This window comes from Etheostoma cragini, chromosome 7 (assembly GCF_013103735.1).
Source record: "Etheostoma cragini isolate CJK2018 chromosome 7, CSU_Ecrag_1.0, whole genome shotgun sequence".
NCBI classification, from domain to species: domain Eukaryota; kingdom Metazoa; phylum Chordata; class Actinopteri; order Perciformes; family Percidae; genus Etheostoma; species Etheostoma cragini.
The window spans coordinates 24,299,518-24,323,849 of record NC_048413.1 but is presented as its reverse complement, the minus strand read 5'-3'; the positions used below and the strand labels follow the sequence as shown (position 1 = coordinate 24,323,849).

Here is a 24,332-nt window from a genome sequence, read left to right as displayed (position 1 = left end):
TCCCCATATCTATATTAACAATATATGAGCTGCCTATTAATATAAAGCTATGCAGCGATTCAACTCAGGTCCAAAAAGGTCAGTTTTTATCAAAGAACATACTGAATTAGACTGATGAATGTGAGTGCAAATAAACAGAAAGCAGAGACATGGGCTTATTTGGGCTTGGCATGGGAATAGGGGCCTTCTGCCTATTATGGGACAAGGCTAAATAATTGCAGGTCAGATTGTGAATTTCTCAGAAGCTGTAAGAATTTCCCGCACACACAGCAGACCTGGGAGTTTAGGGGGGATAATGGCAGGAGGCCAAGCAACCATCAGTGTGAATAACAGGGAAGATGACTTACATAGGTGCAAGTTGAAGTAGAATGATATGTAATCATTTTCTGCCTTTATATTTCAGTTTAATTGTCAGATTATAATAGTTTGAGGTTTCATTTGGCTTTAAGAGGCATTAGGCTGCAAGCAGACGTCTATGTCTAATGGACAGGCGGCATGATGGACTACATGCCGTAGTGATTTTTTCAATCGACCCACAGGCGGGTTAGGCAGTTATAAATAACTGTACCTTAACATAACTTACTTTTAATACAAAAACATTGCTTGCATTAGTCACAACCCTCTCTTCTCTCTCTCTCTCTCTCTCTCTCATACACACAGACACACATTGGACACAGGGCTCAGTCTGTCTCTGTTCCTCTATAATTACAATTGCCACTATATTGTGGTTTGTGCGTTGGGCCAGGTTATTGATTAACAGTGCTTATTGTATTTCACTAAATGTCAATACATTCCTTTAAGGGAATTATGAATATGAAAAAATATGTTTATTTATAAGATAGGCTATGAATGCATAACCAGGATTGCATGATTGTTTAGCTACAAAACAGTCACAGGGATAACGGCACACTTCTAGTTCATTTTATTTATTATGTTCTCCCCTGTTTTTAATTAGCAGCAATCTTTTCACTGGACTGGATGTCCTTGCTCTCTGAAACCACTTTGCCGTCCACCAGAGTCTGAGTGACTGTCACCACTTTGGTTTGGATTATCTTCGAATCAACTGCATCCTGTAGTCTGGAAAAATGAACAAAAGAGTGAAATCAGTGCAAGTTTTTTGTTCTTGTTGTTGTTAACACTAGAATTAAGTCCTTCACGTAAATATTTTGGCATCAAATGTGTGTTATGTCTTAAAATGAACTGGTATCCACATGATGAAATTCAGTTGAACAGTAGAGCTGAAAGTGACGGGGAGAGTACTGCATTTACGTAGATGGACTACTTTTACTTTCCATATCTACGTTGCTTCATGTTTGCATGAAGTTAATTTGAATCAAATTTGCAAGACGTTTTTCTGCAATGAACAAAGCTGGTACACAGTATTCGCCCAGCTCACAATGCAGAACAGGGAATCGGCTTTTATCAAAGGTATCAACAAGCAGTTTTGACTGTTTAACCCAAACCTTTTGACTTCTTTTCTCACACTTACTTGAAGTCCGCCCCTCCGTCCAGCAGCCTCCTGTACTCGGCGATCTCAGCCTCCAGTTTCACCTTAATGTCGAGCAGCTGCTCGTATTCTCTTGTGTTGCGCTGGATGTTGTTGCGTATCTGCGTGAGCTCTTCCTGCAGCCTCAGGATGACGGTGTTGTACTTTTCTACCTCCATGTTGAAACGCATGTCAATGTCACGCAAGTTGGCCTTCAGAGATGCATTCTGTCAAGGGGCGAAGAAATTGCTTGAGAAACAGAATGGCTTCTCTAGGCTTTCTAGCTGAGAGTTAGATGAAAAGATCGATACCAACCATTTCTGTATGACAATTATGCACTAAATATGTAGAGTAGCACGAATGTTGTTACCAGACTAAGTGCAGACTGCAGCTCAATGTCCATCGCCTGGTACTTCTTCCGAGTTTCAGCGATCACTGTCGTGGCTTCCTTCAGAGCTGTTGTGTTCTCAGTCACTTGGACCTGCACCTCTGTGATCTGGAAACACAACACACATATACATAGTACATCAAAAAAGGGCACTTAACAAACCCCCTAAATGTAGACTTAACAATTCACTTTTTATTTTACTTTTATAAACATTTCATTGACACTTGCATATACATGCTGTTTTACATAAATGTCTGTCTTAAATATAAGCTATAAACTAAATATGAGTATAAAATGAGCTAAATAATCAAAATATATCAGCCAAAAATTTTTATCAGAATCTTTTTAAATTTGCTGGCCCTCACAAATCCTGTTTGACTAATATTAAAATTGACGGATTACCTGCATTTCATGCCATGCTTTGAGCTCCACCTGATTCTTCAGTACTATCTTCTCATAGCTAGCCCTCATCTCCTCCAATATTCTGGCCATGTCCTGTCCTTTGGGAGCATCAACATCCACACGGACACCAACCTCGGTGATCCTGGCACGCAATTCAGCAACATCCTGTTAAGGGGGAAATAGTCAGGGAGTGTTTTCCCACACAAAGTTAGTGGGGTCATCCTGTGCAAAGGGGTTAAGTGAAAAACTAATTGCCATAATGGTGAGTATGTATGTTATGGTTTACAGAAGTATTGGGATTGATCTTTATTTTATTGGATTAGGCCAAATGCAGTACAATTCATGTTTGACCATTGTATCTCACCGTCTCATTGTTCTTACTCAGGCTGATCAACTCTTCCTTCAGAGACTCAATGTCGCTCTCCAGGTACAAGCGAACGATGTTGGTGTCGTCCAGAAGCTTTCTGAGTCTGGCCACATCAGCATCCACCGTCTGACGCATGGCCATCTCGTACTCCATCCTAATTAAACACACTGCGTATCAGATATATTCACGCTAGATGGAGAGCCCATTTTATGCAAAGCTAAACACTCACTTAAGTCTGAAGTCTTCTGCAGTCAGGCCTGCATTGTCAAGAGCGATAGCAAGCTGTGCCTTTCCCTTGATTGTGTCAAATATCTGAAAGGAATTAAATCGTTTTTGTAATTTTCATTGTGTAAAATCCAAACTCTATAAAGTGGTAATCTCTTCTCTCAATTGGATGGACTCCAAACAGTTTTGCTCTGATATTTTGTACAGATGAAAGAACTGCCTTTGATTACAAACAGTAAGTCACAATACAACAAGCAGGTTATCTCTAATGGCTCAACATGGAAGTAAAGAAAAGATATTAAGATAATATATATATATATAATATAGATAATAATGTTGTGAAATCCGTCCGTTGGAGAGATCCATGAAAACTTTGGAGAGCAGGATGTATGATAATAAAAAAGGGCTCTAGCATTAGTGACGTTTACATGGGAAGGAAAGTAGATTGGCAACTTGGTCAATAAAAAGTTCTGCATAAAGAGTTTTTTAAAACAAAAAACAAATTTTGACGACATATTTAATCACTAGTTTGTCATAGCTACCTCACCTGATACTATTTTAGAAAACAATGTTGTTCATCAGTGTAAAATTAATAGTTCCTTTACTTGGAGACGGTGCAGAGACTTTACAACTACACCCAGATTTATTATTCTGCAGTATTTTATATGCTGTACTTTGTGCCATTTTGGCAACAAGTTTTGAAATAAATTATACACATTTTTTTTTGTTCTCACTTGTTTTCAATTAAGTTGCGAGACTTAGCAAGATGCATCCAGTACCATTAAGATTGACCGATTCATTCATTGACTCACTTTGGCCCTCAGCTCTGTGATGATGGCATTGTACTTGCTGTAGTTCCTTCCCTCCAAGGGACCTTTCTTCTCGATGGTCTCCCTGATCTTTATCTCCAGAGTGCTGTTGGCCTTCTCCAGAGTCCTCACCGTCTCCAGGTAGCTAGCCAAGCGGTCATTCAGGTGCTGCATGACTGACTTCTCATTCATGATGGACAAGTAGTCAGACCCACCCCCAAAACCGCTGCCAACCCGTGTGCCGTAGGCCATAGAGATCTTGGTCCCATGGCCACCTGCCCCTCCGCTGACAGTGGGGGCATAGGACTTCACCATCTGTCGAGCTACGGGGTGGGCGCGAAAATCGACACCAACACGTTCAGAAGACCGGCGTATAACAATGGGCTCCATCGCTAGAAGTATTGTGCTGATCAATAAGAGGAAGAAGCAAAGCGTCCTGGCTCAGAGGGGTCTGGCAGCTGAGAGTGGAGGACTGTGGAGAGTCCTTTGGTCTTATGTATATCACTCTGAAAGGCAATAAATCTTCATGCCACTCCTCTACTATCTATATTACATTTCTACATTTTGCTTGAACATTGTCCCCAAAACGCCCACAGTGAACAAATCAGTCCAAGGCAAATAGGAACTGTATGCTGACATTTCTATTTTTTTTAATTGATACTGTGTAGTAAATAAGCTGTATTGATGTCAGTTGTTGTATTAACAGCAGTTTAAAGCATAAGGCATGTTCAGTATTTCTCTTATTGTCAACAAATTCTATGAAAATACTAATTCCAAAGAAATTGTGTCACTTAACAAATATTATCTGTTTTTATAATGCGTGATATACAGCATTGTATTCCTCTGTGCCTTAAAGCTTTATTGTTGTCAAAAAACGATTAAAAACACATCAGTGAGCACTATTTTCCTTTATTTTCTTGAAAGAAAAGTGCATACAAGTGACCCGTTTTTAAGATGTACTGCATGTCTTGGAACCAACAGGCTGAGAGCTTCAGATAGCTTAGGGAAGTATGTTTCTTCTGGTAACCGTGAGACGAATGCAATCCAGCAAGATTGACAGGAGGAACGAATAAGGCCTGTGAGAAGCTAAAATATTGCAACAATCGCAGAATTAAAGAATTTCCCCGTTCAGGTTAAAAAATATTAGTTACCAGGAATGTGTACTGGCATGTAAATATTTAGCCTACACAGTAAATCTGCATTAGCAGTAGCTCTGCTAAAGCAGTGGTAAACTCCACCAAAACATGGGTGTCATTGAAAAGAATGGGATGGAGGGGGGGGTTTACAGGGTGTTAATGTTTAGTCTGAACTCTGCAGTAATGTAACATTGTTGTTGCCATTCATTGTACACTGATTGTAAAGCTAGCAATACACCTTTAATGGATTTGGTCACAGGCTTAAGTGTTCATACATATTTATAGTTGAGACACTAGCCAAGACTTCAGTGTGTCATATATTGTATTTTGTTCAATGATTAACATATTCCTGTTTCAGTGAAAGTGGTTATTATTCCAGTCACTGACTGTTTATGTAAAACGCTTAATTTATTCATTGTAGTCCTCCTGTCACGTTTATGATAACGTGTTCTGATATATCAGATGCAAATATTTTTTTGTTTCAAACACCATGTTCACACCAAGATACAGTTCTCAAAGGGACTTTATTGAAATGTCTGAACATCACAGTACAACAGGCGGATGTAACTGGACCAAAAGAAAAACAAAAGATGAAATATATATAATAAAAACTGTTTTGCATTCATTTGGATTACTTTGTAATATTCAATGTTTGTAATTAGTTTGTCTCCAAAAGCTCATAGTTCTCCAATTTTCCACCTTTGGAAAAATCTGTAGTTCAACACACAAACACATAAATAAATTGTGATGGAATAAATAAAAGATGATTTAGTTTTCCTCTGATCCAGTTTTCTTTTTCCATCAGTCTGTTGAACAGCTGTAATCCCAGGAAGTCAAACTAGTTGTGGTTAGTGATAGACATCATTTATGGCCAATTACTATGTTAGTGATATGCTGCAGGGACAGTGATCGTTGGGAGTGTCAGGTGGTTGCGTCTAGTATTCAAAGGTTCTTGGTTTCTGTGCTGGAGGAAACCACCTTGCCATCCACCAGGGTCTGAGTGACAGTCATCACTTTGGTCTTCACTGTTTTCTGGTCTTCCAGAGCGTCCTGGAGCCTGTACAAAAATATCAAGAACAAATTCAACATCTAGTTTCCATTGACAGATTTTTTTATTGCAGAATTTTACCTCTGCTTGTTGTGGTTTTGACGACTCACGGTCATTTATAGAATTAATAATCTACGCACGTGAAGTCTTCTCCATCCAGCAGGCGTCTGTATGTGGCGATCTCGGCCTCCAGCTTCATCTTCATGTTGAGCAGGGCCTCGTACTCCTGCGTCTGCATCTGGATGTTGTTACGCAGCTGTGTGAGCTCGGCCTCCAAGCCCAGTAGGATGGTGTTGAGAGACTCGATCTCCATGTTGTAACGCATTTCTGTGTCCCTCAATGTTCCCTCCAGAGACGCTTTCTGTGAGCACAAGACAAGCAACAACAATGGGTTAACATTTTAACTGTAGAACTATTCTATATCGATGACTCCGGTGCCACTGAAAGATCTGCCGGATGTCCCTCACCTTCAGCTTTCTTTGTTTTGGCATTCTAAACTCCGGTCGATTTATCAGTACTATGGTTAACTGCTCTTCAGATCTCTGCAGGGTAAACCCAGACAGCTAGGATATCTGTCGAAACTTGATTTTTTGTTTTGCTTTGTTGCACAGCTAAAAAAACATTGGAACAATCACGTTTCCCCAAAACATGTTCCTTCCCAAGGCGTTTTTGCAGAAGCAATGTTATTGCATCTGGCGCTTAGTGCCGCCCAAGACGATTGTGAATTGTTTAAAGGTTCCTTGACTTGGTGCTCTTTGGATGCTTTCATATAGACCTTAGTGGTCCCCTAATCCCATTTCTTAAGTCTCTTTCCCAAAATTCATGCTTGGTGCAGAATTACAGCCACCAGAGCCAGTCCCATCATGAGCTTTCATTAGTATGTGCCATTTCTGAGTCTGTAGCTTTGGAGGAGGAAAGAGGGGGGGGGGGAGAGAGGGCAAGGTGGAGGGTGGGGGTGTGGCCTTGACCAACTGCCACTTTTCTTGTTTGAATGCCATGATGTCTCTCTCTCATGGGTGGGCCAATTCTCTGGGTGGGCAAAGCAGAGAAAGGGGAGGTAACCTCGCCCCTTATGACCTCAGTAGAGGCAAAATTCCAGATCGGCCCATCTGAGCTTTCATTTTCTCAAAAGCAGAGCAAGATACTCAGGGCTAAGTTTACACCTACCGCCATTTCTAGCCACTGGGGGACCATAGGCAGGCTGGGGGAACGTATATTAATGTTAAACAACCTCATAAAGTGAAATTTTCATCCCATGGGACCTTAAAAGAAATGCCGGTAAACCAGAGCCTGTTTTTTTCTATCCCAGAATATTGTGTGGACTAGCCAGACCCTCTTCTGCAGCAGTGTGGAGGAAGGTCTGGCCATGCGAGACTACAGTAAACCCAACTCAATGATGACAGCTCCATTGCGAGGGTTAATCAGAGTGTAAAGCTTGTGTCAACAAAGTTGATGCGAGAGACTTGAAGTGAGAGTGCTGACTTAGGCATTGCAGTGTGTGTTGAGCTGAAGAAAGTGTGTGCTGACTGAGTGCTTCTCACCAGGCTCCTCTGTGACTCCAGTTCAATCTCTAGGGTTTGCAACTGTCTGCGCAGGTCATTCACCTCCGTCTGGGCACCCTTTAGGGCTTCTGTGCTCTGGCTGACCTGGGTCTGCACTTCTGTTATCTAAAATAGAGATTGAGATTAAAAAATGAGTAAAGTTTAATTCAAGACTTCACTAATTTGTCTTGAGTTTAGAAAATTTACTTTGCACACGATAGTTTCTTGTCTTATTGGTTTACCTGAGATTCGTGCCATGCTTTGAGTTCTTCCTGGTTCTTTAGTGCCATCTTCTCGTACTTAGCCCTTATTTCTGCCATGAGCTGAGCCAGGTCTTGTCCTTTAGGAGCGTCGACATCCACGTGGACTCCTGACTGGGAAATCTGGTTACGGAGCTCCATAACTTCCTAAAGAAATACAAATGGATAGAGGAGTTGAAAAACGTAATTACAGATCTAGTGCGCTTGAGTCAGAAATGGATAGGGAGCATCTTAGATCCCATGGATTCAATACTAAGACTTATTTATTGTCAAAGTGTGACCCAGCTCTGACTCCGAGCCTTGTCCAACCATGATCACATTATGGTCGGGTAAATATAAAGGGGGTGCATGCAAACCTCTATCTGGGGCCCTAATCCCTTCAGTAAACAAATGGTTGGTGTTTTGGCTTGTGCTCTTAAATGATAGTGATTTGAAGGCTTTGGTTTTTTTTCTGTTGCCAAGTATGGATGGGGGACAGTCTTTACGATGAGGCTTCCCACAAAATTCACATACAGATTCTGAACAAACCTCCCTCTTCCCGCATAAGTTTTCTCAAGCTTTGTTTTGCCCTGCAGCCTGTCAGGATGTGAGAGCTGCAATCATGGCTTTAGGTGTGTAACATACATACATGGTGATGTTTTTGTGGGGATTATGAAGAGATAAGCAAATACACATTCAGGTCTTCTAAAGGTGGGTCTGTTTGCTGAAATGATGTCCTGAGGTCTTTTTAAAGTAGCTTTTGTTTGGAATTCATTTAGACTTTGTCGAAAGCAGAACTAAACACGTCAACACTAAAGCAGCACAAATACAACCTTTGACAAACGTTGACTTTCAAAGACAAACTGTACAGAACCAGTTTGAAACCTGGAAATTAGTTTTATAAATTGATTGAGCTATGGTTATTTCAAAAAAGAATTGTCCATTTCCTTTTATTGCCTTGCTTTTTTCACTGGTTAGAAGTGAGCAGCTGAATCAACAGTTGGAATTTTGTTGTTGCCAAAACTGTCAGTCATATTTGATTAAACCACGTAGTCCTGACAAAGCAGAGTGGGTATGTTTTCAAATGTTATACTCTTGTTAATAAACGATAAACCAAGATGATTTTTCCCCAAAAAAATCAACAGATTTGAAACTCAGGTGCTTTAAAGTTGAGTTTTGGATTTGAATGTCAGAACACTCACATTTCCATGGTTCTTCTTGAGGTGGATGAGTTCCTCTTTCAGGGATTCAATCTCACTTTCCAGGTTCATGCGCTGCATGTTGGTGTCGTCGATGAGCTTCCTCAGACCCACGATGTCGGCCTCCACAGACTGGCGGATGGCCAGCTCAGACTCGTATCTGCGCGGCACAAGACAGGGCATTGAGGATAACTCCAATGCCTGGTACAGCTGCTCACATTTACTTTATAAATATACTCATCAGTAGAATTACTGAATGGACCTTAGTAAAGGACAAACAGTGTTTTTTTTCCCATGTATCTCTCCATTAAGTTTAAATATACACGGTCATCGTACAATATTCCACACTCCATTTGCCATCTGTGTTTGCCGTAGCATTTACTTTATGACACAGCTGAAACATCTATCCGGCTATGATGCAAAGGTGATGATTTATGACAAGACAGATCATGACACTATGTATTCAACCCATTCACCGGTAAAACAGGGTGTGCCCACAGCTGTCTGGTGCAGGGTTTTACAGTCTCACCAGGACAGTGGGCGGAACTTACTTCACTCTGAAGTCATCGGCCGCCAAGCGAGCGTTGTCGATGTTGAGAATCAGGCGGGCATTGTCAGTGGTGGCATCAAATACCTAGAGCAGGTCGACAAATAAAAGAGGTCATTTTAGTATAAAACTGAGGACAGGCCATGGGACAGACAACCAACATTTGGGTAAAAATAACATTTTCACCAGAGTTGAAACTAATTTGGAAATATTCCTTCTGAGAGTCTACTTGCTTCTTATTAAAATATCTAAAATGTCTGTATTTTTGATGTGCAAGTACAGTGCCCAGATACACATGCACATAATGGGACTTTATTCCAATGAGGTGAGTAATTTATTAGTGTTAGTGGAAAAGTGTGTATGTCTGTGTGTAAATTAGGACATTGCCAGCAGGCTGCATAAAAAAACAGATGGATGCAGTATTTGCTTGAGCAGTCAAGTTAAGGTAGATAAGGACTCTGATGGTTGGTAGGGGATATATCCAGGTGACGAAATCCACGGCCAATCACAGGCTGCCAGACAGCAACTGTCCTGTCTCTGCTGAGGAACTGGATCTATCCTGTCAGCATGACCGAGGCAGGTGATTTGCATGAGGATGGTGGATATGGTAGTGGTTATGGGTGTGTGTGTGTGTGTGTGTGTGTGTGTGTGTGTGTGTGTGTGTGTGTGTGTGTGTGTGTGTGGGAGTGAGTAAGTGCATGGGTAGATGACTTTGCAATCTTTACCCCATCGGGCTGTTTTAACTTTGGAGCGAAAGTCTGTTTTCTCAGATGGGGGCTGAGGGCATTTAAGTGATTTTTCCATCATGGCAAAAGAAAAATGTTTCTTTTTTTAAGTGCTAAGGTAGACACACAGTATGTAGGTGTTTAACCAGTTGCTGGTTTTGTAATGTCTTTGTTTACTTTTAGTTCTAAAATCTGTATGCACTGTTTACTGTGCCAGATGTATTTGTGTGAGGAGTATCAGGTTTGTGGGAAATTAATTTCATTATTGGATAATTACTTATACAATTTAGAACATATAGAACAAACCAGCTCCACCTTAAAAGATCCTTTTCTCAATGACTTGTGTTTCTCTCTTTCTTCCTCTTACCCTCCCTTATCAGCTTCTATTTTTTCACACAGTACACACAGTAGACTGCGTGTCCAGCTCCATTGTCCAACTAACACTGTTTGTGTAGCCCTAAACAAAGAGGAAAAGGTAGTTAGAGTCCTTATGTATGGGCCTGTAAGTTGACCCTTTCCAGCTTGTAAAGTCCCTGGACTCTCTTGTTTTTTGTTTCTCACTGCCTTCCTGTCTCTTTGACCCCCAGTGCTCCAACATTCCTACGCCATACTGTTTCCGGTGCAGCCCCCGGCCCCCCGGCCCCACGCAACCAGTGGCAGTGGGCACTGTGCCAAGTAAACTACTGCTGGAGTTTTAGGTTAGGGGGTACAGAACATATTGATTTGTCTGTTTTACACATTTCTTGGTCAATCACACTTACTTCACATCTCAAAACATTCCCCCTTGGATTTAATTCTTTCAATTCATCCATCCACGTCACATTCTCCATCCGTTCTACTCCCCCCTCATATGCTTTTGCTTAACACTTTACAAATCAACCCATGTACATTCCCCGGTCCCCTCCTCACCTTCTTTCTCAGGTCGTCCAGGATGACCTGGTACTTGCTGTAGTCTCTGAAGTCAGGTCCGCTCTTCTCCAGGGCCTCCTTGATCTTAATCTCCAGCTTGTGGTTGGCCTGCTCCAGGTTCCTTACTGTTTCCAGGTAGTTGGCCAGGCGGTCGTTCAGGTTCTGCATGGCAAACTTCTCATTGCCCATGATGTCGGAGTTGTTCCCGCTCACCTGGACGCTGCTGGAGAAGCCCCCTGCTCCAGAGCCCATTCCGGATCCAATTCCCATCCCGGCTCCCATACCGGCTCCCAACCCACTGCGGACGCTGGAGGAGATGCTAATGCGGTTCCCACCAGACCCACCATGGATGGTGGAGGCCCTGTAGACAGGAGCCTGGCTACTAGTGGAGGAGCGCACAGAGTATGTACTTTGCCTGGAGGTTTTCATTGTGGCTGGCGAGTGTGTGACTCAGTGAGAGAGACTGTGAGGACGAGAGAGCAGCACAGACTGGGTAGGCAGAAATGGAAGCTCACAGACACAAGGCAGGAGGAGAGGGGAAGCTGTATAAACCTATATAAACCTTGTGGGCCCTCAGGTCCGCCCCTCAGATCACTCCCCCTCACCCTGGGGCGCCGCCCTCTTTTCCACAGGCTGAAACCGCAGCCCTGCTCACAGCATGCCTTTCTTCTCCACAACCTTCCTACATTGGTAAATTCTGAGCACTACAAGGAATTCAACAATAAAGCTGTCCTTTTTTTTATTGGATTTAATTATACTTAATATTACTTGGACTTTACTGAGAGAACAGTAAAGTTCAAGAACGTTAAGTTTTTATTTTAAAACTTTTTTAGTTTAATCCATTCCCCAAAAAATATTTAAAACAACAATAGATTTTTTCTTCAATGTGTTGTTTAAAAGTTTTTCGACAACAATGGAGTTTAGTGGCACTGAAGCGTAAATTATATTAGCTACAAAGACAGTACTTGTTGGCAGGATAATTTCATTGTCTGGTTTAATTTCTTCAGTGGAACTGTTTTGTATTAAAAAGATGAAATAACAGCAGCCACACTATTAAAAGTTTCATACATGGCTATAATTCTATACTGTGAGAATAGATATTTGTTGCATATGTGCAAGCTATACTACGATCCCAATAACATCCAACTAAATGTGTTTGCATGAACAAATAGTTCAGATTTTGTCACCTACATTAGACTCATCAAGACAAGTAATTGGTTGTGTCACACTGCCCTGCCCTAAAAACCGGCGATACAATTGCCAGGAATCATCACCTTACTTGGAAGTCTCTGAACATGTTTAGTCCGATTAATGAAATGATTTGATAATTTTCTTTAGAAGTGCACGCGGGTGAAATCTGGCCATGTCACACACGGAGAAGCAAGACGTCCCATTAAAATGCCCTCATTTGATGAAATAATTCAACTTAGTATCTGCACTGTCAGGTTTACTATGATATAAATGAAACACTTTGTAAATACTGGTTGTAGAAAAAGAAACATCTGCACTCACATTTAATTGTTGTAATGGGCCACACCAGAGGTTTTACATGTTTAAGCCAAGTAATCTCAAATCTTTCATTCTTCACATCACAGCTGAGGTAGCGAAGGTCATTTTGATTGTACGACATGGAAATCTGAACAGAGATGAATGGAAAGTAATGGCTTCCCTCAACTGCAGGTACAGTGAGTCTGAAGATCTAAAACAGTGCAGCATGTATTTAAAAAGACTTATTAGCAAGCATGTAAAGTACATGATTCATAGTTAAGGAGATAAAACACCTGTATGATCCTTTAAAGTCAAGGCAACAACATGGAGTTAGATCAGATAACGTTTTTTACGGTGTCGGGTAGAGCTCCAGATGTTATGCGCAGATGTTATCTGTCCTACAGCCGGATGTGTGTCTGATTGCCTCCATCCCATTAAGGATATGGTTTAACAAAGGAACAATTCCACAGTCTCTTTAGTAGACACGTAGGAACAATGACTCTTCTTAACCAGTAAACATTTTCCAGAAGCCCCCCTGCAGGTTTTTAACTCAAGCACATTCCACACATTGGCCCTTAAAAAGCTACCTGTTATTGGCTTATAAGGACAGAACTTCCCATTTTGGTTTCTTTTGTAGTTAAATTTTATCCTTGTTGGTCGTTTAAAGTTGCGAAAAAAGCATGGAGGCTTGTCTGTTTTCTAGGTAGCAAACCATTAAGCAACAACAATTAAGGTTGATTTGGAAATCTTCTTTTGTCTCCCTGCCCGCAGTTGTTCGACAGAATTCCGGCTTAACGGTTTTCCGTTTGTCTGCAGTCATGTTCAGTCTCATCCTTGCTTCATCTTCTTTGTTTGTTTTTCAGGCAGGAACATGCAACAGGATATTAAAGTATAAAGAGCTCCCGATGTAAAAACAACTCTTGTCATGTCATAGAGCAGGCAAACAAAAGGGAGTCCTTCTAATCACAGCAATAAAGTGGCTTCATAAAAGGTGACCTGGAAACATGTATTTTTATAATAATGAGACTAATGCCAATAATTAAATTCAAGCCTATTAGTTCTAATACATGCAGTGGTTGTTGTATCTATGTTTTTACAGACAGGGGGGAGACAGAGGGGAGACAAAAGTATAAACAGATCTCTCAGACATCTTGAGCCTTTTGCCAAAAGTGAGTAATCCCAAATGCAGAGACACACACAGGGTCTTTTTGTCTAGCAGTATCGGTGATGACTTCAGTGTTTTGTCTGGTGCTGATGTCCGCCACGCCCTAGAGAAAACAAAGATTAAGGTACAGCGATGCATTAAGCCTATAGAGCAAATAAAGGTGTCAGATAAATGAGGAATGGACGATTGAAGATTACTGCTACGGCTTTTGAATGCTTTTCCATGCTTTCCTAACAAAGACATCAGCCTTTGATATTTTTTGCATGCTAAAACATATGTTATATTTAATTGAAGTGATTATTTTAGTTAATCTGGGCTGGGACATGGTTAGCTTAGCTTAGCATTACAATGAGACTTGAGAGGCAGGTGGGAAAATCTAGCCTGGTTCCCTCCAGTGTTAAAAAATAAACCAACCAGGATCCCTAATTACCGCATTTCTTGTATGTTTAAGCTGTAGACAAACTGAAATGTTAAAATGACATACAAACGTGTTTGTGGTTTTAGAGGGAGCTACATGCTGAAACTATTCTTTGGACAACAACTGCCCACAGTCAGCATGTGTGCAGCATCATGTTGTCACAGTGAGGTTTGCTTGTGTGGTGTCATCAAGCCAGTACACAATCCTGTACTTAAATATGTGCTCACCAAATACTTTTGGAAACCAACTGTTTTAATTAGTGGGTTTGAGCCATAAAGTCAGGCTAGCTTGTAGCTTATGAGATGTGTGTATAGTCTCTTCTCACTCTCAGAAAAATACAAAGTCTATTTCCCAAAATGTAATTTGTTCAATGCGCTGTCCCTTCTTCCACTACTAACATCACGCACATGTTTAATCCAGGTGTGTGAAATACAGAAGTGGGTTTCCTCTTGGCAGGATGTCAAATGTCAGTAAAAAATTAATTCCATGTAAAACCATGGTCAGACTATTGGGAACACCACCCATGTTATGACAAGTATGGTGTAAGATGTGCATCATAACTCACTGACTTGAATTTCCATTGCTTAACGGTACCATTAGTGTTTTTTTTGTTGTTTTTATTTCTTGTTGACTGACTCTTGGTGGGGTTCCTATTTGTTTAAACTCTTATACATTTCTGTAAAGATTTTGAAATATTGGGTTAAAAGATAAATGCCATTTTTTTGCCAAAGAACGTTTGATGGGAAACTGTCTTTTGTCACAGATTTTGTCAGGCTTAACTTTGAAGGTCCTGGCCCAAAATCAAGAATGTATGTCTGTCGTCACCCACCATGAATGATTCCCTTCCCAGATAAACTCTAATCTCAGTTCCTACAAGGGGAAGATCCCAGTTTGTACGGGCACTGATTAACAAACTGTGGCTGGCTAAAATGGATAACACACAACTTTTAGGTTGGTGGGGAGATACAAGCTGTCAAAAATCCAGTCAAACTTTAAAAAACAGGGTATTTATTTTGAATAAAATCAGAAAATACTGAAACAATGAGTTTTAAACATTTATAAAACATGAAACCAAGTTATAATTGCGGGCATGATTTTGACACAGGGATTTTCACATGGAGGTGCGTCTTTTAACACTGATAAAATCCTCAATGTGCGTGTCAGTCTGTGTGCGTAGTGCTGGACATGGGAGGGGCCATGCTCAGCTTCTGTTTACTCGACTCCACAAACTATGATTAACCTTAATGCCATTGACTGGGATGGGAAGTCACAAGACAGTCACACCTGCATTACAACAGATCTTCTGCCCGGAAATACTCTCACTTTTGCTCGATATGTGGGCGGGTAAAAGGGTCAGAGGAGTTCATCTACAGTAGATACAGTATTTATGCTGCCAGTGTGAAAGCCACCTGAAGAGAAGTCATTAATTTGTCTGTTTGGACAGTGCTCTGTTTGGTTACGAGGGTTGTGTTTGTCGTTTATGCTGAATTTATATATGTGTTGAAACTCTTCTTTACTGGAATAAATAACTAAATTTGACAGACTCAAGCTGCTTATCGAGACTGTAGAGTTCTTGTTTCAGCCGGACCATCCTCGATCTGTTCTGACCTCTGGGGTCAGAACACCCACGGAAAGTACTAAATCAGAGCCGCCCTGACAGAAGCAGAGGACGACCACAGAGAAGTCTCATTTACGGGCCTGGCCAAGGGAACGTTAGAGTATCCGACCTCGGGTCAGATATTGACCAAGCCCCTTTGTTATTTATCACTCATTTTGTGGGAGTACAAACCACCACGGAGGATTTTAGTGAAACTCCCGTTGAATCTTTTAGAGACAGTGCCTTCAGTCACAACTTAGTCACTCACTTATTCTCATGGCCAGATGTAAATACATTTGCAAACAGAGTGTTATCAGCGCCATGGCCATCCCGCAAAAGGTGCATGCTGCGATACTGATTCACCCTCAAATACTCAGCAAAATGGGTCGTTCCAGGCATTGCTCTGAGGAACAGCAGACTTTGTTTAAAACGTTGATTGGAAAGGGAAAACTATATAAGGGAGTGCAGAACATTGTAGGCTGCTCAGCCAAAATGATTTCAAATGCCTTGAATAGTTATTTTTGGGTCTAGGGGTCGCAGACAGTTTGTCCGATGACCCCCATGCGCTGAATTCGAGGCCACAGTACACTGTGAAGACAGCAAAGCATGGTGGCGCAAAAATCGTGTCATGGGGATGATTATGCTGACGAGCTGAAGAGATGCTTTAAAATGGGTCTTTCATCAAGACATTGACACAAAACACACCAGTAAGCGAGCAAAGTCTTGGTTGCAGATTAACAAGATTGATGTTACGGGATGGCTGGCCAGATCCCCGGACCTTAATCCCATAGGACCCTTGTGGGGTGACATCATAAATGCTGTTTCTGAGGCAAAACTCAGTAATGCAGAGGAATTGTGGAATGTAGTTCAATCGTCCTGGGCAGGAATACCTGTTCACAGGGGCCAGAAGTCGGTCGACTACATGCAACACAGATGACAAGCAGCTCTCAGAAATAATGGCTATGCAACTAAATATTAGTGCAATGAGTAAAAGTAAATCAAATCCTTGAGACATTTTTCAGTTTAGACAGTAAATGTTTGAGAAGAAAAGAAAACTGCAAATACTGCTATTTTTTGGAACAGCCTAATGTTCCTTTTTCTTCACTTTCTGTAAATTTATGACACAATCCTGACCAATGTAGGTCATGTTTTGATTTGGAATTAAATGTGCAGTGTTCCCAATGAATTGATATGATGAAGTTAAAATTACATCAGCTTATGTCGTGTTTACCAAACCTGCAGTTCATCGTGTAATCAGCGCCTTTCTCCGCCCACTATACCCTAAACTGCGTGTATTATAAATATGAAAGCACAATTGACTGGGCCTCCTTCTCTCTTTCTATCATGGATCAGCCACCAAATCAGTCAAAGCAGCAAAAACAAAGATTCACCGATGACAAAGATCTTTGATTTCTTCCAGAAGCCTAACTGTAACATAGCATGGATGATTAATCCGTGACGCTTAATGATTTTGCATTAACAAAAAAAGCTTGATCCTTGAGGCAAAAATCCTACCAGCTTGTCTCTTTGGCCTATGCCTTCATCTTGCTCGGATTACTGCTGCTATTTCCACGAGAGGCATAAACGAGGAAACCTGTGTGTGGCTAGTTTACACCTGCTTTAAAGAGGCAGAGACTTTCTTCGCAAAATAGAAGCACCCTTTCACGGGCGGCTTTTGTACATACCGAAGAATACATAATAATACACTTTACCCTCTCATGAATGCAACTGCGGGACACGAAAAAGCGTAATTTGCCATTTTCAGAACCCACGACAGGTAGTCTACGCTTTTACCTTAGTTCTGCCTATTTGTACGTACCTAGCCATTCTTTTACGTGCACGATGTGAAATGAATACGCCTGAAGTGGGCACAGAAGCGTCAATACATCTGGCCCTCAGTGTAAAGATAACATCATCAGCTTTGTATCTATGTGACACCTCTGGCTAAATGTGAGAACATGCAGAACTGTCCATTCAGCTCACAGTGGCATCATGAGAATTTAACATTGTAAAGGACCTCAGAATGACTCACAGGGGGCACACAGATGGAAAACACTTGCGTGCAGACAATTTACAGGTGTGTGGAACATTCCTTCCAGGTGCAGTGGCCAACTGAACAGACACTTCTGAATCACGGCTCTGATATGAGATAATCTGATGTCGGGAAGTATTCCTGTCCCTGTGTATGAGAAAATGACTAGAGCAGGTGTACTGTAATTTCAGAGGGTGTTTTTCTGCTGTACCTGTAAAACTAAAACAATGTGCACTGTGGGTGCTCATGAGAAAAAGGAATGTTCCAGTCCAGGAAGCCAGACATAAAATGAGCAGGTCTGCAGGAGGCGGATACGGCTGCAGAGTTTTTTTTATTTAAGTATGTGGTAAACTTTGATTGAAGATGCAAATGAAAGAGACAGACACATGTTTTCGTGAAGTGATATGAGTAAAGTATGACAGTAAACACAAATTAGCACATTGGTGCCACGGGTAGGTGTAGAGCCAGAGGGGTACTCCGTCATTTATTTGGTATTCATTTATCACACTAAATAAATAATGTTACCAGTGTAGTCAAGAACACCTAAAGCGAGACCAAGTCATTACCAAGACCAGAATGTATCGAGCCCAAGACAAGACAAAGACTTTGAGGGTTGAGACAAATCAGGACCAAGACCAAACAACTGAAACGCACAGTATATACACAACCAGCTAATCCTTACAGCTAATATTCACTAAATCGCTTTAGGTGAGGGGTAAAGAGATTTCTGAAGTTATGGTATAAGGGCAGATTGATAACTTTAGCTAGCTAGCTTCGCCAGTGTCATTTACACTTACTTTACCTTTCTTTATGCCTCCCATGCTCCCAGCTGTGACAGCTGACTCGGTTAGCGTTACTTTGGGGAATTTACAAACTGCTGTATGTTTTCTTTTAGATTTAGTTTTGCAAATAAACTCTTTTAAAAATTATATTAAATAAAATGTATGTTATTAGCGATGATTTGGCTGAAATGTGGTTGAATTCAAGACACAACCGATACCTTTAAAAAGTGATCTTGAGATCGATCTTTAGACCAAGACCGGTTTTGAGTACTACAAAACTGAATGATATTACCAGTAGTGTACATTCTTATTATTGCAGAGAACAAGGAAGTTTTGAGAGAATTTGAGTCTTAACATTGGTCCCGTAAAAGTGTGACCCCCTTATTTAATTTAAATTCAATTTTATCTGAGCGTTAAATCACAACACAGTTGTCTCATTGTGCTTTCCATGAAGAGCAGGTGTAGACCGTACTCTGTGATGATATTTACAGAAACCCAACAATTCTCACCAATAGCAAGCACCAGGCGACAGAGGCAAGGAAAAACTTCCTTTCAAGAGGCAGAAAACCTCGAGCAGAACCATGGCTCAGAGAGGGCGGTCGACTTAGGCTACATGCAAGAATATGTTGCCTTTTAATCAAGAAAGCCAATCCCAATCTCCCAATCTTGCTCTCCCATTCAAACGTTTCTTTCCATAACCATAGCCACAGGCTAAGTCTGCAGTCATCATTGCTAAAAGGCTCTACATTTACGGATCGGGAGGCGTGGACAGCTGCACCGGAGGTGAGGCCAGAGGCCCGTGGCCTGGGTGGACTGAGATCAGAGATTGGGTATGTGGTCATCAGGGTGGAGTGCTGGAATAAATAACAAATAAAATGTGCAAATAGGGTGTCATATGTGTAACAAGGTTGTGTTGTAACATTTGAGATAAATGTCATGATAAATGAAAGAAATCCCACAAAAATAACATGTATGAGATTAAAAGTTCAATATACAACTTTTAACATCTGACATCTGACTATATTCAAAACTGAAAGTAATTTTGAATGACGACTTGGCTTATAAAGGGAATACTCTACCAGGAAGAGTGTTATGAAAATGCATCCCTTGTGCTTTTTGGCCGACTGATGAGGAACTATGACCATGGATATGACCAAACAAAAACTTATTTTGTTTTCTGCAACTGAGATCTTGTTATATAAATACACTGTGCACTTCAAGAATGAAGTCTTTGTTGATCAAAAGGCAAACAAAAGCCAGACTAGTGTAATGAGAGATTCTAATGGATACATGAATGTTGCCAGTTTGTCAGATATAACTGATGCCAGGTGCAGACTATCTCACTCCACCGAGGTTACCAAAGTTCAAACATGAACAGACATCCTATAGATAAGGTACAGACTTTTGTCTCTTAGAAATTCCCACCAACCAACTGTGCCAAATCCTTTATGTATTATTTTCCACCAAGTACAATACAATACAAGTCAAGGTTGAAGCATAGATGAGTTCAGATAAGGCAGATGCTCGGTATCAGGCAAATACCGGGTGGGGGGGGATTAAGATGTGAAGGATGGGAGTGTGTTGAGGAAGTACAGAGAAATACTGGTTCATGTGGAGGGAGGGGGATGGTTGATTTACGTAACTGTGAGGGTGGAAGAGCTTTGAATAGGAACTTTATGTTTTTCTTTGTGTTACGACTGACTCACAAGGTGAAAAGACATGTAAGGGATGCTGCAAGAACAGCTCAGGACGGTGTGTTCATTCTGAGAAAGTGCTATAGGGCGGAGGTCAGTTCGGTATAGATGATCGTTGTCTGATCATTCAGGGAGCTGTGGACGGGAGTAGCAGTTTCAAAACAGGGCGAGGTCTGTATCTGATACATTGAACCTCATTTTCTGAATTAAATCTCTGGAGGCTCAATGAGACTGTCCTGCTTTCGTTCTTACATGCACAGAAACAGTAGTGAATACACACACTGTCTAAATCACTTTCCTTTTCATTCCCTTAGTTACTTTCTTTCACACACTCAGACATTCTTAGCCGCTGTGTCTCCTCCTCCTCCTCCCCATTGCTACCCGCATTCCCGCTCAGTAATTGCTCCCAGAATCGCTCCCTCTGACGCAGAGCGCTGCCAGGAGGATAAAAGTTCCAAACTGGGTTCTTACCATGTTACCATGGCAACGAGAAACAAAGTTCATTTTGGGAAATTGCTATGCTCAGACCGTTATACCGTTATTTTTTACAAGCCTCTGGCGTGCATGGTGGGCTTGTGTTCAATGCTTCTTGGCAAATTCCTGATAGAGTTGACACACCACATTTCACAAACATGTGCAAGAACACACTGCAGCAGTCAGGGTCCAGTTGTTCCCTGCTCCCCTCCGTGTATGAACTGCTGTGCTGAGTGTTTTCAGACACAATGGGTTCATTTGAGTGGACAGGCAAAGTGTGAAAAAAAGTTTTCCAAAGTGGTCTCAGTCTTAGTCAAGGATAAAAAGAATGAAAAGAAGGGGGAGTGAAAGAATGATCACTGTCTGGTCTCAAAGAATGTTAAAACTGGCCAAGTTTGACTGTTAGAAGAATCGGCCATTGATTGAGATGTGAAGAGAATCAAGTATTCCTGTTCACAGCACAGGCTTTTAATGTGAAGCCAATTACACGTTTTGTTTTATTCATCCTAGAAAACCTGGACTTATCCTACACATGATATGGTTAGCGTTACCCTAACCCTAAACATCAGTTCAAAGTCAGTTTTTGCAACACTTGTAACAAAAAGTAACCGATTCTTCAACTAAAAAGTTCAATGTATAAGCAACAAAACACACCTGTGCTTAATTAAATACACTCAGGGGTCAATAGATTATGATTATGCTAACTGATGTTAGCAAACTTAAACTATTGCTGTATGATAGATATTGCTGTATAACTGACAATAGTCAGTTGGCTGACTTCTCCTCTTGCTGTACTGATACACTACGTTTTAGCGTTTACTGTATCTGTAAAGACACATTGAAATATTACTGCTCAGTTAACATCTGACATTATTACCACGGAAACTACTCTGTGTAGACAAAGTCAAAAAAGCTCACTCATCACAAATTGACCACTTTGAAGCGGAAACCCAGCCTTTTGTTTGTTATCATTACAGTCGGTTCCATCTGTTTGCCGGCTGTGTCTATTTAAGGTACAGTGGCTGACTCATTCCTCCCACGTAATTACTGACCAGACGCAGCCGTTTCTTTATGGTACAGTAAGTGGAACTTGCAGCGAGGGAGGCCACTTCAGGGAAATCCCTCGAAAAAGGGGGAATCCCCATACCAAGGAACCCCTCCACATCCCCTTGGTCCTCCTCTTCAGACGACCATATGAAGCCATACCATCTTCCTACAACTTTCCACTCCTTTTCACTCAGTCTTTCCATCCTTTTCTTCCATACCACGCCTTTGTGGCCGCATATGGTTTTAATTCATGCCAAACGGCGGGAAAAGTATCACTCTCTTCTCGATCATTGTCTTGTAGTGCACGTACACATGCGTACTCACATAGATGGACGGTGTGAGCAAAAGAGGGACAAGCTGAAAGCAACGAAGCTGGCGTGAGAGAGGGGAAGTGGAGGAGTTGATAAATATTGCATATGTTTACTAGCTGCAGCATATGAGTATGAAAAAGCAAAATGACAAATTGCAGCCAACTCGGTGCTCCTCAGGTGGTGCTGATGGATGGTCCGAGAGCAATTTGTCTGTCTGGCAGCCACATGTTGGCATGTCAAGAAGTCAGCCAGTGGGCCGTTCGCTGACCTTTGGGGTCGCCCCTCCCTGCTGGCACCAGAGTTATGGAAACGCTTTGAATCCTGAATGTTCAATGTGAAATGATAGATAGACAATGCTTTAATTGTAATTTTAATATAATTCAGTTGAACTGAACCTTAAATTTCTGTCACTTTTTGAGTAAGGAAATAAACTAGAAAGCTATTGTGCATATTTGTCAAAAGAGGATAAAACCGTTTAATGACTCAGTGGAAACATCATAAAGTAAAGGTCCCATTCCCCACTTCCTACCACCCAACTCATGGGATGCTTGTTTAGACCTCGTCTTCACACTTTGCCTTTATTTTGATCTCAACTACAGCTGTAATGTTTCTTGAATGCATGTTGCGAGGATGTGACGCCATCGCGGTGACAAAATCGGTCAATGGACACACAGACTGAAATAAAAACACCTGGCAATGTACTCAAATCTTCTTGTGCTGGTTCCCTCTGTAGGTACTCACATGCACGCATGCACGCGCACATACACACAAACTCACATACACACTCACACAAGATGGAAGGCTGGTAACAAATACTAAGGAAAAACTTATCAAAATGCATTTTAATTTCAATTTAAATAACCTTAATAATTCTTACATCTTCTGTTTGCCATGAGTTCATGACCCACATACTCTTGACAGTCTCTTGTTCAGTCTGCATACTCAATACAATGTGAATATTTGTGTGCGTACTTGGATTTGCATAAAATAAAAACATTTCTTTATTTGGCCGGGTGCTTGGTAGTGTTTATGTTTGATTTGCGAGTAATATAGAAAAGTAAAGCACACCAAGTCAAAGGTTGAAGGTGCTGACCACTGGAAGTAGACTCAAAGGTAAGAAAAAGTGCTGCACATTCTAGCTCCATTTGCATTTCTCTATTTTATTTGAATAAGGTTTAGACTTTTTTTAAATCAATAATCTCATTGTTGAAGAAGGCCTGAGGGCCGAAACTTCAACTGCATTAAATAGAGAAATGCGTGGAGCCGGACTGTGTGAAACCTTATGTATGCTTGGATGTAATCATGCACATGTGGCCCTGCATTTATGATTACACGTGTGCACCATTTAGTTTTATTTTTTTGTGTGCATGTGCTCTTGTGTGTCTTCTCACCAACTGCATGTGTAACTCGTTGTTGTGTGGTTTATGTCAGTTTGTCTTTTCTCTTGAACTTTTCCTCTGGGAGTGGCAGATGATGACCAGAGACTGGTTTGGAAGAATCCAGAAGTTACCAGACTCGGGACTCCCTCCTCCCATTCGCTCCTGAAACCATCTCACTTCCCCCATGCTTAAAACTCTCTATTTTCAGTTTTTGTACTGTTTTATAGTTTTTAAGAACCAACCCTGCCATCTTTTTGTGTCCTCTTTCATCTGCTGGTCTCTGGTCTCATTTGCTTCGTTCTGACAACTACAGCTTAAAATGTGCTCTTGTATTCTGTCTCCGTCCCTTTTTCTTCCCATGAGCATCTATCACTTAACCTTCTTTCTGTTACACCCTCTCTTCCTTCCCTTTCACCCCAACCAGATCTTGTGTGAGGCCTCTAATCCTTTCCTCGCTCTTGATTTATGTTTCTCTTTTCTTCCACTCTTTCCCTCTCCCTCTCCTCCTGACCTTCCAGCTGCAGTGCTGTGCTCGGATCCTGCTCAACACGCCCTTCTCCCCCGCAGGAATGTGCTGTTTGTGCATAAACATATCAAGAGGACCGATAAGAACGTGTCTCCACAAGGACAGCTTTCTGACCAGTAACAAAAAACTATCAGCAGAACTGTGGAGAAAGGAAGATTAGTCATTCAATTCTAGGTTTATGTTCATTGGGGGGAATTCCTGATAGTTCTGATGCACGCAGTGCACTGTCCACAAACATAGGCTTTTAAAATGATCATCAAGTGAAAACGCAGAATTAATGGAATGTATATAGTAATGAAGTACCTGTGTGGTATAGGTTCAAAAAACCGAGCTATTTAAAGGTGCTCTAAGCGTCACTTCTTTGTAGTATTGTCCAACAAAACGAGGCTAGCTCGCCC

The 24,332-nt window shown here is 41.3% G+C and overlaps 2 protein-coding genes and 1 long non-coding RNA gene across 5 annotated transcripts; all 3 read right to left on the bottom strand.

Annotated features, from left to right (window-relative positions):
- Positions 1 to 916: 916 nt before the first annotated feature.
- Positions 917 to 4,849, bottom strand: LOC117947240 (keratin, type I cytoskeletal 18-like). Of its 2 annotated transcripts, XM_034875942.1 has the most exons (8): positions 4,837 to 4,849; positions 3,681 to 4,003; positions 2,873 to 2,955; positions 2,641 to 2,797; positions 2,277 to 2,441; positions 1,857 to 1,982; positions 1,490 to 1,713; positions 917 to 1,077 (listed from the first exon to the last, which is right to left on the bottom strand). In XM_034875942.1, the coding sequence occupies exons 2-8, from the start codon at positions 3,990 to 3,992 to the stop codon at positions 948 to 950; spliced, it is 1,197 nt and encodes a 398-aa protein (XP_034731833.1). In that variant the 5' UTR covers positions 3,993 to 4,003; positions 4,837 to 4,849; the 3' UTR covers positions 917 to 947. The 2 variants fall into 2 exon arrangements, with proteins under 2 accessions (XP_034731833.1, XP_034731832.1); XM_034875941.1 differs by lacking the exon at positions 4,837 to 4,849 and having other exon boundaries at positions 3,681 to 4,171.
- Positions 4,850 to 5,318: 469 nt separating this feature from the next.
- Positions 5,319 to 11,568, bottom strand: krt18a.1 (keratin 18a, tandem duplicate 1). 2 transcript variants are annotated; one of them, XM_034875940.1, is made up of 7 exons: positions 11,022 to 11,568; positions 9,392 to 9,474; positions 8,844 to 9,000; positions 7,645 to 7,809; positions 7,403 to 7,528; positions 5,972 to 6,222; positions 5,319 to 5,870 (listed from the first exon to the last, which is right to left on the bottom strand). In XM_034875940.1, the coding sequence occupies exons 1-6, from the start codon at positions 11,448 to 11,450 to the stop codon at positions 5,986 to 5,988; spliced, it is 1,197 nt and encodes a 398-aa protein (XP_034731831.1). In that variant the 5' UTR covers positions 11,451 to 11,568; the 3' UTR covers positions 5,319 to 5,870; positions 5,972 to 5,985. The 2 variants fall into 2 exon arrangements, with proteins under 2 accessions (XP_034731831.1, XP_034731830.1); XM_034875939.1 differs by having other exon boundaries at positions 5,752 to 5,870; positions 6,002 to 6,222; positions 11,022 to 11,567.
- LOC117947254 lies at positions 8,113 to 8,529 on the bottom strand. Its single transcript, XR_004657197.1, has 2 exons — positions 8,472 to 8,529; positions 8,113 to 8,421 (listed from the first exon to the last, which is right to left on the bottom strand). It is a non-coding gene; the product is annotated as an uncharacterized LOC117947254 (long non-coding RNA).
- Positions 11,569 to 24,332: the final 12,764 nt, after the last annotated feature.

Coding starts and splice junctions, on each gene's coding strand:
- LOC117947240 (XM_034875941.1), bottom strand. CDS start 4,067: ATGGAGCCCATTGTTATACGCCGGTCTTCTGAACGTGTTGGTGTCGAT. Junction 2,798..2,872: donor GCAGAAGACTTCAGACTTAA/GTGAGTGTTTAG, acceptor GTGTTTAATTAG/GATGGAGTACGAGATGGCCA. Junction 1,078..1,489: donor GACGGAGGGGCGGACTTCAA/GTAAGTGTGAGA, acceptor TCATTTTTCCAG/ACTACAGGATGCAGTTGATT.
- krt18a.1 (XM_034875939.1), bottom strand. CDS start 11,450: ATGAAAACCTCCAGGCAAAGTACATACTCTGTGCGCTCCTCCACTAGT. Junction 7,810..8,843: donor TCAAGAAGAACCATGGAAAT/GTGAGTGTTCTG, acceptor GTATTTCTTTAG/GAAGTTATGGAGCTCCGTAA. Junction 6,223..7,402: donor TGGAGTCACAGAGGAGCCTG/GTGAGAAGCACT, acceptor TTGTGCTCACAG/AAAGCGTCTCTGGAGGGAAC.